Source organism: Gracilinanus agilis, chromosome 5 (genome assembly GCF_016433145.1).
Source record: "Gracilinanus agilis isolate LMUSP501 chromosome 5, AgileGrace, whole genome shotgun sequence".
Taxonomy (NCBI): domain Eukaryota; kingdom Metazoa; phylum Chordata; class Mammalia; order Didelphimorphia; family Didelphidae; genus Gracilinanus; species Gracilinanus agilis.
In genome coordinates this window covers 197,836,066-197,848,826 of record NC_058134.1, presented here as the reverse complement: position 1 = coordinate 197,848,826, position 12,761 = coordinate 197,836,066, and the positions used below count along the sequence as shown (strand labels likewise).

The 12,761-nt window shown below is 40.0% G+C and overlaps 1 protein-coding gene across 7 annotated transcripts in view; it reads right to left on the bottom strand.

Annotated features, from left to right (window-relative positions):
• PEX5 (peroxisomal biogenesis factor 5) overlaps positions 1-11,835 on the bottom strand; it is a 34,307-nt gene extending 22,472 nt beyond the window's left edge. For 5 of the 7 annotated variants that reach the window (XM_044679442.1, XM_044679443.1, XM_044679444.1 and 2 more), the window contains exons 1-4: positions 11,607-11,835; positions 11,473-11,508; positions 10,831-10,963; positions 10,480-10,611 (exon numbers count right to left, since the gene is read on the bottom strand). In XM_044679442.1, coding sequence (XP_044535377.1) covers positions 10,480-10,611; positions 10,831-10,963; positions 11,473-11,508; positions 11,607-11,753 — 448 coding nt within the window. In that variant the 5' untranslated portion in view covers positions 11,754-11,835. Of the gene's footprint in view, positions 1-10,479; positions 10,612-10,830; positions 10,964-11,472; positions 11,509-11,573 lie in introns of all 7 variants that reach the window. The other 2 variants (XM_044679441.1, XM_044679445.1) reach the window with 1 other exon arrangement.
• Between the last annotated feature and the right edge of the window lie 926 nt (positions 11,836-12,761).

The following is a 12,761-nucleotide window of genomic DNA, read 5'->3' as shown; positions in this document are numbered from 1 at the left end:
CAGCATCCTGGCTCTGTGCTCTACTTAACAGTCAACGTAGGCCAAGTCCATTCTTCTCTTCCTTCACTGTCTATCTCCCTTTCTCTATGTGCAAAACCAAAAAAAGGACAAATCCTACTCCTTCTCTACTCCCTAGGTATGTCACATGTATAAATGAGAAAATATCAAAAACATGCTTAACTCTTTGGAAGATGTGCTTCTCCAAACCCTTTAAAGAAATCAAGATATAGTAATAGGATTGATAAAATAATTTAGTTTTAATAATACCTGATCTTAAAGAATATCATTTTCTCCTGCCTACTGATTAAGAAAAAAATATGAAGCAAATTATTATTATTTGATCAAATATAACATTGTGAACTATAGAACATGACAAATATTTGTTATCTAGTTTTCACTTTAATTTGAATTAATTCTTTTCTATATGATTTGGAGATGCAAACTTGAGTTTGCATCTCCAAATCATATAGAAAGGAATTCTTTCTATGAAGAAAGGAATTCTCAAAGGCTCACACACACACCATAGGGGTAAAAGTAGTGGCCCTTGTATACTAGAAAATATGGCCAATCACTCTTCTTATAGAAGTAGTACATGAATCCCTCATAGCTATATAGAAATTACAAACAGAACTTCCCATGGCACTTCCATTATCCCTTTGAATCTATGACCATCAAGTAATATCTAACATATAAAAACCAATGCTCCCCACATTTTTTGCCTAAGACACAGTCCCCTAGTTTCAGGAACTCCCTTTTAATCTTAATGCTGAGTCCATAAGACATCAGAAAACAATAAGATGAAATCAAAAGAATGAAAAAATAGAAGATAATCTGAAATATCTCACTGAAAAAACAACTGACCTGGAAAATAGATCCAGGAGAGATAATCTAAGAACCATTGGAATATCTAAAAGCCAGGATTAAAAAAAAAAAAAAAAAAAAGAAACTAGAGACCATATTATAAGAAATCATCTGGGGAAAATATTAATACTAGGATTCCTCCCTTGCTCTCCCACGAAACATTTTTTTTTTACCTTATTCCTAATGAAAATTAGGCAGCAAAAAAAAAAAAAAAAAAAAAAAAATAGGGCAACTTTAGATGACTTCTAAGGTCCCTTCTTAGCTATATGATCTTATAATCCAAAACAGTTTCTTAAGGTCAGATCCCATTCTATTCAGTTGTATTTCCATTCCCACCCTCAGTGCCCCTGATGATGGAATTACATTAAGTGCTTACAATATTGATTTCTGATCATCTAGCCACTTGCCCCATTCTCAGTGATGAATAAAATAACCCCCAATCCTTCCATTCTTGCTTCCTAGTCATTCCCTATTCAACATTCCACCCTCAACCTCAGGAGCTTATTATTTAGTATCAAGAAGTTATCACAAAACCACAGCACATGCCACTTTTGAGAAATTCAATTACAGAGAACACATTCAAAAGAGCTAGTTAGGGAAGGCCACAAAGTAACTTATCTTAAAAGAAGCCTATAGGAAACAGACCCCATTATTATATTAGCTTTGAAAAAGTCACCTTTCTCCAGGCAAACACTGTGGGGTAGGCTGGTGACCAATTAGGGTCAGCAAGGGATCTATTAGATACACTTTTTTTTAAAAAAAGGGTGATATTCTCTCTGCCTGTGAAAGTTTATGCCTTTGATACACTGTCCACTTGTAACAAAGTCACATTGATAATGCACAAAGTGTTCAAGCATTTTTTTTTATTAAAGGGAAGCTTTCTTTAGCTCTCCCTGGGCTGGCCCTAGTCTATTGATGGGGTTCTTTATAATAAAACCTCCTTTCTGTAAAAGCAAATAAGATGAGAAGGCACCAGAGTGAGGAAGAGAAAGCATGAAGAAGTACCTAAGAACCAGCTTCCTCCTACTTTTTAATACATTTCTTCCAAAATTTACTAAATATTCTATAAGATGGTACAAAAGTACTGGTTCCTCTAGAGTGGGACTATTCAGGGAAAGGAGAAACCAAACAGCTTCACTCCCCCACATCCATTCTCATGCCTTCCAAGAGTAGCTGGAGAAGAAATAAATATGCTACAAATCTCTAGCAGTCTAAGAAATAAAAATTAAAATGGGTCTGAAACTTTACCTCCCACCATGCAAATTGGCAAAGATGAAAAAATATGAGAAATCATTGGTGAAAGGGTTACAGGAAAATAGGTACACTGACGGTGGACCTGGAAAAGACTTCAATAATTTTGGATTTCAATTTGGAGTTATGCAAGAAATGTATTTAAACACAATGACCCTCTGACCCAGTAATTCTACTACTGAGTACATACCCCCAAGAAATTCAGAGACCAAGCAAGCTCCAATATACTCAAATGGATCTGTGCTCTCATCAAGTTGAGACTTGAGTAGAGATCACAACCCAACCTATACTTGCCTATTCTGTGCTTCTTTTGTCCAGGTTCAACAAAAAATTCATCACAAGAGGGTCCAACTAAATGAATTAGAGGCTTTCCACATTTCCTCCTGACACTGCAAAGACACAAGTAGCTAGCCACCTGTCATTCCTTGCTCTTGTCATGTGAAAATCCCATCTTCTCTTCCTAGCATTCAATTTCTTGATACTATTTATCCATGTTCATCAACATTTCTCATTGGTTATATAGTATAGCTGGCTAAAACCATGAGTTTCTCCACGGCTCTCTAAGTCAGTGATGGGCAAACTATTCCCCAAGCTGTAGTTTGCCCATCACTGCCTTAAGCAATTCCCTAATCACTCTGCCCCCACATCCAGATGTAGTGATTAGGGAGTTACTTAAGGCAGTGATGGGCAAACTACAGCCTGGATCTGGCCCAGGAATAGTTTACCCATCACTGTGATATTCATCCTTAGCTTTTAGAAGGCACTGGGGGTATTCCATGTCTTGTTGCCAAACAGCAACACCTTTAAAGTGTTAGAACTGAAAAGATGGGCCTTTGTATGGAAAATCAGAAGAGTAAAAGGGCTCTTCAATTTCCTAAACATTGCTATTTTTCAACTCTAGAAGCAGCTCACTGTGTATCTGGCCCAGACAGCCATACTATGGACAAGTTCAATTGGGTATCTATTTGGATCTTTGCTGAAATTTGGTCAACTTAGCTTTAATCTATTTTTTTTCTTTCCTATATATATGGGCAGGCTGAGCTCCTTTGAGTGATTTCAGATCTCTTTGTAGAGAAGGCCCTGCAATATACTCAGTCTTAATGCAACCAGCACATTCATCTGCAAATGAGAGCATCTGGAGGATCTCATCATCACAGGGAAATCGGTGTTGGGATTTCCTCCACCACAATGGTCAAAGCCTTTGGCAAAGGCTGACACATGAGGGCAATCCCTTTGGGGTTCTGAGCTTCACTGAGTGACTTCACTACGTCTGGAACTCATTTGGTATGCTCCTGAAAGCAGAAGGCCACCAGGCTGCCTAAGGAGAGGTGACAAAGCCCTGATTAGAAAAGAAGGGCAAATCAGAATTCCCCTACAAGTCATCATTGGGATCCTGCCTGTGAGTGGCTGCACAGCTTTTAACCTAGGAAAGATGTCTCAAAAACAAAAACAAACCCCAAAACAACAAGAACGGCAAAAAAAAGTCTTTGGCAAACATATATTTTTGCCTCCTTGATGTTTACCAGTCATAGAACAAGATTGTTTCTGCTGTTAAATCTTCCAAGGATCCTAAATGATTCTGAGATACCTCACTGTAAAAGGTATACGGCTGTACTGTGTTCTACTGAATCAAATGCTTTTTTTGAAATCAATACCAAGAATAGAGGTATATTCTCTACATCTTTCAATTGATTGTGAAATGGCAAAGATTCATTGTTGAACAGTTTGCAAAAGTCTACTTATTCCCTATTAAAACCCTCACCGATGCCTCTAATTTGTATAAATTAAACTCATAAATTTTGAATAGAAGGAAAATTAGACATAAGGTTTGGTAGTAATTAATGTCTGCTTAATCATCTTTTTTTCAGTATTAAAAGAGTTTTGAGATTTTTTTCCTTCATCTTTGGTATCTTTCCCTCAATGTCCTCATAATTTTATCTCCATCAGGACAGATCTCCCCTATATAGACTTGGTCTAATCTAGCTGGTTTTTCAGTGTTGTTCTTTTTAATGTAATTGCTACATAATCCACATTGTGAACTGTGATATTAGGGTTTCCAGTGTGATGGTTGGTTCCTTGATTGAGAAAAAATTTGTTAAAATGACTTTTGCAAATAGTTTACTCCCTGCCCCCTTCCCATTTGTAGTCCTCCTTCCATTTTCATTCTTGGATTCTCTTAAGATGATTTCACTTAGTCGGATCTCATGCCAAACTTTCATTAAACTGGTTTTGCCCTCCACTGCTTTTGTTTTATGAGACAATAATGTTAATAATCATCCATCATATTTCTTTGTAAAATTTTACAGATAAGTTTAAATTCTATCCACTCTTTGTTTTAGACTGCTAGGAAAACCAGCAAGTCAGATGTTTGCTGACTGTGGGACTTACTGGGTTCTTTTGGTCTCCTTGTGGCAAATAATACCAGTCAAGCTTCTAGATGAAATTATTATAGTTGGTGTTGATATAGGTTCTACTGTCCATTTCCTATTTTTAACTTTCAGCAACAAGTTTAAATAATTCAGGTATAATCATTTTAACTGCACTCCTTTTTTTATTGTTAGGTCTTTCTTTTTTCTCTCTCTTTACATTTTCCGATCTTAGCTCTGATGAATCAGTGGCCTAATTGTAAACATACAGCTGACTCAGGGATAACTACAGCAACTTCTCTTCCAGTATGTTAAAAAAAAACCAACTATTACATTCTTCATGGTTTTATTTAGTGTTCACCATATCCAGCACCTATTAATTTTTAAAAAAGAAAATGTAGATAATATTGTGGTACGAGGCTTCCATGTAAGCAATACATCTTTGGCCTCTCTCATTTCTCCTGAACCAATGTTTCCATATATTTCTCCCCATCCTCACCTTTTTCCCACTTTTGCACTAACATCATCAAGTACTGGGGTAGTGGATAATTTTATTTGGAGGATATTATCAAGTTCTTTATAGAATTTCTGTACTTTATCCTCAGCAAAAGATACCAGTGCAAAAGCAAAATCATTACCATGATGTTCGTTTGGCAAACATCATTAGTATTAGACTATGTGAGGACCAAATGTCCCATGAAATGCTTCTTGTAGAATTCTTTCATTGACTCTGCAAAAACTATTCCTTCTTTCTTCTTCTTTCATTTATAGCAAGACTATCAGAACAGATATGATTTGGCTCTTAAAAAACACCAACTCCTTGCTCTCTGGACAAAGAATTTGCATTTAGAATATTAGCAGTCAAACTGGAGTTTGTTGTGATTCTTAATCCCCATTACACTTTTCCTATTACTTGAATCATTATAGGAACAGAAAAAGACCACATACAACTAAGAGACATTTAACAGTTTTTTTTCTTATGGGCTGCCACAGCCAAAAAAATTTTATCACTAGATGTCCAGTCCAGATGTAACTCTCCATCAGGAGCTGGCTGGATCCTCAAAAAAAGGACAGTCTATTACCAGGATCACACTCAAGTCTTTCCAGCTTGATAGAACCAACAAGAGATCACAATCTGCTGTCATAACCTTTTGAAACCTTGGGCTCCTACATGAGTAGGCATCAATGTAGAACTTGGAGGAAAGCTCCAATATATATCAAAATGTCCAAGCAGCACTCTAGGTAGTAGCAAAAAGGGAAGCCCCAATGCATAATACTGTATGCTATAACAATCTCAAAAGAAATATGTGACCTGAATATTAAAGGTCACAAGGACAGGAACTAGATCTGTGATTTAAGTGGCTCAGATAATTTTCTAATGAGGAAACCTCCTCTACCAATGCAGGTCAGCACCTTCTCCACAATTTAGTCTTCGAGAGGTGACTAACACACTAAGAGGGTCAGTGACTTGCCCAGGATCACACAGCCAAGTTACGTGTCAAAGGCAGGACGTAAATCCAGGTCTTTCTGGTTCTGAGGTCAGCTCTCTAGCTACTATGCCACACTAACCTCTAAAAAAGTTAGAAGAGAACCAAATCAGCTATGTCAAGGGACTAAACAAGGAATTATAGTGATTCTGACAGTTATTTGCTTATGTCCTTTGACCACATATACATGGGGAATGACTTCTGATATATATATATAGTAGTATATTTCTATAATATTATGTACATATATTGTTATATTTATATTATATAATTGTATTAGTCCCCTATACACCCTTAACCAGATCCTCATCATAGGCAGTTAATACAAAGATCAAAAACTTTCCTTCTTATCTTCATTGGGCTAATTTTTTTTTCTTACAAAAGATTTTTAAATTTCATGTTACCAGAACTATCTATTTTCTTTTGGGGATTGCCTCTAATCCTTGTTTGGCTATCCCCATAAACAGAAGTCTTCATCCCATGACATAGCAGAATATGTCGAGATGCTTATAATCTCGTCCTAACATTACACAGGTGTCTTTTGCCTCTTTTCCCAATTCTACATATCGTCCATTTATTTTTGCTCACTCTTAATATATACCTGGCTTACCTCCTTTTCTGCATCATAAACGTCTTTTGCACCGCTTCTCACGTGCTGCAGGCGGCTTACATCTACCAGCTGTCTGTAACTGTGATTCTCTCGTGACCAAGGTATTCTTCTATTCGTAGCCATATAGCATCACCAGGAAAATATTGGTGTTAGTGAAAAGATGGGCTTTTTGAGGCATGGAGTAGTTTGGGAGCATTGAAAGTGCGGTATGCATATTCAAACACAATTCCAGCCTAATCTCCACCTGGTGCCAATTCTGGTTTCAGCTCACTATCCACTATCCAATTCTGGGTTCAACTCACTATCCTCTGCAGTGTTTGCCCAGGATATGAATATTGTTAGAATAATTCAATAGGTTGTCCATCCAACTGTATGTTATAGTCCAGGTAAATCATATTTACATAATCCTTAAAAGTCTCCTTGGTTGGCTTCTGTGACATGGTACTGTCTTTCTCTATTTGTTTTAAAGTCTTCATCCTCTTGGCATCTTAGTGAAGAGGCCCCCATGTGTTTTGGCGTTCAGTGCAACCAGCATAATGTCATTCACAAATAGAAACATTCAGAAAACCTCCCCATCAAATCTCTCTTTTAGAGTCCATCAAAGGCCATCTTCCATGACACTGGCAAAGGCTTTTGGTGAACATATGGTTTGTATCTATTGAGTGTCAATATCAAACAAAGCTTAAAAACACAGAACAGCATCTGATAGAGTGTCTTATGGGATATTATTGGGATCAATGAGGAAAATCACCTTGTTCCACCATCTTTTCCATTCTTTTTTGCATCTTCCCTTTTTACATATCTTGAATCAATTGCTGATTACTTTTTTAAAAAGGGGTCAGCTCCAGCCCAGATCTTTTTATATATATTAGCCTAACACTGGCTGTCATACTGCATCTAGTCCTGTGGTGGCAGAGTCCGAATTGAGGCAGCCCACCAATATTGCCATTTGCTGACCTCCCTCCAGCTTCCTCTACAAATGCTCTCAGGTAATTTGGCTTAGCTGAGTCTCAAGACTGGCATTATTTCCCCAAATGAGAAGAAGGGAACACCAGAAATTTGACAGAAAATGGCAGAAAGCCCCAGAAAAGGCTTCCCATGCCAGTACATGTAGCATTTTTGTGGGGTTATTTTTTCCAGATGGTTTGCTGCCAATCAAATTCTGATCCTTCCAAAAGAAAATGACAACCTCACAGATATGCTATGTTGTACCAAAGAAAGACAGAAAAAAAAAACAACAGGCAGAAGAGGACCTACTCCCACTCTCACAACCTAGAATTAGAGGGTAGTGGTAACTTAAATAACCTAACAGAACCCCAGCACCTACTTCCACAAATCCCTCAGTTCTCCCAAAGGGCAAGAGCAGAATAGGAACTTTCTGTTCTACTACACTACTCAAGAAATCTCTGCTCTTTTCCCGAACCACCAACCACCAGGGGAAAGAACAGAAGAGGCAGAGATTCTTCCATACTTCTTAAACTTCAGGAGACAAATAAGAATGCCCACAGCCTTCTTGTCACTGCCCTGATCCTAGGGAGCCTCCTAGCTCAAGTTCTAAGGGGCCCAAAACATATACAAAGTGACTAGGTAACATAGCCAAGAAAACGTATAACCTCATAAACCTCTCTAGAGATGGCTCTACATTCCTGACTTCCATGTGAGGAAACTATACTGATGAGGGTCTAGAACCTTGACCAACTTCTAGCTCTTTACAACCCTAGTTTATGGCTGGTCTCCAAAAAGCAATGGACCATCACCTTCTCAGACACCAATACAAACCAGTTACTTGGTCCCAGACCAGTTTCACTGCCCTGCCATCACATAGATAAGAGTTTCTTAACCATTTTTGTGCCTTGTACCCCTTTGGCAGTCTGGTGAAACTTATGAACCCCTTTTTCGGATAATGTTTTTAAAGGCATAAAATACAGAGTTTTAAAAAATAGTTATCCTAACTATAAAATACTCAGCAGAAATATAGACAGACCCAAATAATTGGAGAAACATTAATTACTCATGAGTAGGTCAAAGCCACATAATAAAAATGACAATACAACCTAAATTAACTTACTGTACTGATCAAACTCTCAAAAGAATACTGTATAGATCTAAAGAATTTTATATTTTATAGAATATCTCATTAAAATAATAATGAAATTCATATGGAAGAACAATCATCTCAAGAGTAATAATGAAAAAAGGTGGGAAGATTGTGGGGAGTTGTATCAGATTTCAAACTACTGTAAAGCAGTAATTATTAAAAAGATTTTGTGCTGGTCAAAAATAAAGTGTCTATCAGTAGAACAGATTAGATACACAACATACAGAAGCAGACAAACACAGTAGCACACTGTTTGATAAACCAAAAGATCCCCAGTTATTGGGAGAAGAACTCACTATTTGACAAAAACTGCTGGGAAAACTGGACAGAAGCTTGGTAGAAATTAGGTTTAGACCAACACTGCACACCATACACCAAGATATGGTCCATATAGAAACATGACCTAGATATAAAAAGTTACATCATAAACAAATTAGAGGAGCAAGGAAGAAATTACCTTTCAGATCTATGGATAGAGTAAGAGTTCATGACTGAAACGAGTATTAAAGAGGATCACACAAAATAAAATGGACAACTTTGATCAAGTAAAATTGAAAATTTTTTACATAAGCATATCTAATATAGTAAAAATTTTAGAAGTAATTAGGAAGAGCGGGGGAATATCCTTGCAATTCATTTCTCTAATAAAGGTCTCATATCCGAGATTTAAACTGATTTAAATTTATAAGCCTAAGAACCATTTCCCAATAAATAAATGGTCAAAGGATATGAACAGGCAATTTTCAAAAGAAGAAATCCAAACTTAACAATTCTACGAAAAAGTGCTCTAAATCACTCAGGCAACTTTGAGATTCTATCTAACAGACTGGTTAAAATGACAAATGTTAGAGAGGCTATGGGAAAAAATATACTTTTGATATTTTTCCCCTGTTAGTTGAGCTGTGTGTGAATTAGTCTGACCAATCTGGAAAGCAATTTGGATCTATGCCTAGAAAGTTACCAAATTGTGCATGCCCTTTGACCAAGGTATATCACTACTTGTAGGCCTAAACCCCAACAAAATGAAAGAATCTTTAAAAAAAATGAATAGTTCTTGTGATAGCCACACACTGAAAACTAAGGGAGTAACATCTACTGAGGAATGGCAAAACAAACTGTAGTATATGAATAAATGGAATATTACTGTGCTATAAGAAATGATGAAATCAACAATTGCATAAGAAACTGGGAAGACCTCCATTAGCATTAACTAATGCTGAGTGGGGTGAGCTGAAATAGAATAATTTATAATAAAATGATAACATTATAGAGGAAAAACAACTCTGAAAGACTCTAATCAATGCAATGATAAAAGATCAGTTCAAAAGAATGTTGATGAAATCAGCCATTCAGCAACTGACAGAGGCAATGAAGTTAAAATGCAGAGTAAGAGATGCCTTTTCTGATATGGCATATAGAGAAATTTGTTTTGCTGCACTACACAAGCTATGTATTGAGAACTTTTTAAAAAATTTAACCAGTGGCAGGGTTGTGATAGGACATATTGATTTTTAAATGCTTGTCAATTGAAAAAAATAAAAAGTAATGATAAATTCTATTTTAAAATTATTTTAAAAAATATAGTTATCAAAGTTATTTTTTTTAAAAAACACAGTTCATGGTCCACAGGTTAAGAATACCTGACCTAGATGGAAGTCAAAGGCCCAACTTCCTATAAAAATTAAGCCAGTGGACCTAAGGATAGAGCTGCTGAAACTGCATCATATGGGGAGTGGGGAAGAGGGGGGAATGAAACTAACTTGTTTCACTGAAGGGGGTTACATACTCCCTCATTTAAAGCCTCACCTGTAACTTCAGCTATGAATTCCTGAGACCAATCAGCCTCATTATAATCTTGAGCTATGTCCACTGCATCTCCGGCTGCCAGGAACTCTTGGGCCCAGTTCTCAGATAATGCTAGGTCAGCCACACCTGGGGCTAAAGAGAAAGAGATAAATAAAAAATTAAAGGTGAAAAAAATTAAGAAATAAACACAAAGCCAGTAACTCAAGTTGAGTTCAATTGATAATACCATGTCCTTTGTTTCTTCTGTATCTCAAGTCCTCTGCCTGCAACCAGCCCCTTAGTAAGGGATTTCCTGTGCCCAAAATGGCACAAAAATTGGCCATTTCCCCTCCCTTAAGGCCCTGGACCCACCTCTCTGGGGAGCCTGGCGGAAGCTAGACTGTTCAATTTCTTGCATTTCTGCCAACAGGTCATCCATCTTGAAGGTCTGGGGAGCCCTGGACACAAGTGGGGCATTTTGGTCCTGAAGGAATTCAGCCACCAACTGTCAGGAGAAACATCATTAAGAAGTAATAGGAAAACTCTTGAGCTCAAAATGAGAATGGACCAAGAGCTATGGGTGACAGGCCTGCAAACTAGAGTATACAAAGACTACAGGTGAGAGAAAGGAACACAGAAACTACAGACACAGAAACCAAGAAATCTAGAAACTCCAGTGTCAGAAGCATGCAAAAGGATAAGAATGGGAGCCAAAGCACATCAGGCCAGGGAAGAAGGAGGAAAAGTAGAATGAGAAAGATTTAGAGGCAACACAGCAAAGAGGCAAAAAGGGATCACAGGAGCAGAGATTTAGAGCCATAAAGGACCTAAGTGATCACCTACTCCAACTCCCTCATTTTGCAGTTGAGGAAAGTGAGGCTCAGAAGCCCAAGGTCACGCAGGTAGTAAATAGCAAAGACAGGATTTGAACTCAGGTCCTGTAACTCCCTCGTTCTTTCCACTGGGGCAAGGAGACAAGAGAAGAGGTGGCAGAAAGAAGACTTGTATGTTTACCTCATTTTCAGAAGCCACTCCCAAAGGCTTGGAGACCTAGGTGAGAGAAGTATGAGGGCACAGTTCCTTATTATGGTGCATAAATTCCCCCCATATCCAACCCAACCTGTGCTTCCCACTTCGAAAATACTTACTGATTCGGGTGCTGGGGTTCCTGGGGGCCAGGGGGCAGGATGCAGCCCTTCCTGCTGCAAGGCTTTGTCTTGGGTAAAATGACCTGCCAGCTTCATGAGTGGGTTAGCCCCACCACACTCTGCCTCCACCAGCTCCCGCATTGCCATGTTGACTGCAGGCCTTCTGATGGGCAGGAGCAAGTTTTCTGCTCAGCACAGTCTTAGGAGGTGGGACCCCCCCTTACCCCAACTCCAGCCCTAGGATGGTAGGGAGAAAAGGAGGAACCTCTCTGCATCACAGCAAGCTGGCTATCTCACCCCTTCTGGGTTTCTGATCTCTCCCCACAGCCTTCATTTCTGGCAGGTTCCCCCACCAAGGCCCGGGTCCTACCACCCGTCCTCCCACCTGGGGAAGGAAACCCTGATCAGGCTAAGGAGAGGGCAGCTGTTTAGCTGTCTCCCTATCCGCAGGTATCAGGCGGCTGGTGGGGTGCTCAGCAGCAGCTGCTTGGCCAAAGGTCAGAGGCCAGAGGTCAACAGGCTCGGTTATCTCCCCCTCGAAGGCTCTAGATCCCAGGGGATACCAAGCCCGAGACATTTCCGAGGTAGGGCAGGTTAGGAACCTCGGAGCTAGGCTGGGCTGTCCCCTCCGAGGTCTAGAATGGAGATCCGACGGAAAGAAGAGATGACCCCCACCTCCAGGACCACCACCAAGACCCCCTACCCCACGGGGCTGGGCCCTGCTTCCTCTGCCCACTGAACCCACACCTGGTCTGCTCTCCTGGCCTGCCGTCAGCCCCGGAGTGGCCCCCCCCACACGTCACCTGAATCCCCCTCCCTCCTGCCTCCTCCCCCTATTCCAGCCCCGCCCCCGGGGTCCCGCGAGGACAGGGAAAGGGCGAGAGGGAGCTCCCCGTCGGCCCCTCGCGCTCACCGCCACGCGCCGACCGCCAGACCTGCTACGGGCGCGGGGGTGCGGCTGCGAGGTGGGGGCGGAGGCCTGGAGCCGGCCGAGAAAGGAGAGAGGAGGGGGCGAAGGGGAAGAGGGGAGAAGGAGGGGGGTAAGGGGGGGGGAAATCCGCAGGGCGCGCGCTTAAAGGAGCCGAGGGCTGAGGAGGGAAAGGAAGGCGGTGAGGGGGCGGGGCTCAGCGGGTTGCGCGCTTAAAGGGACCGCGG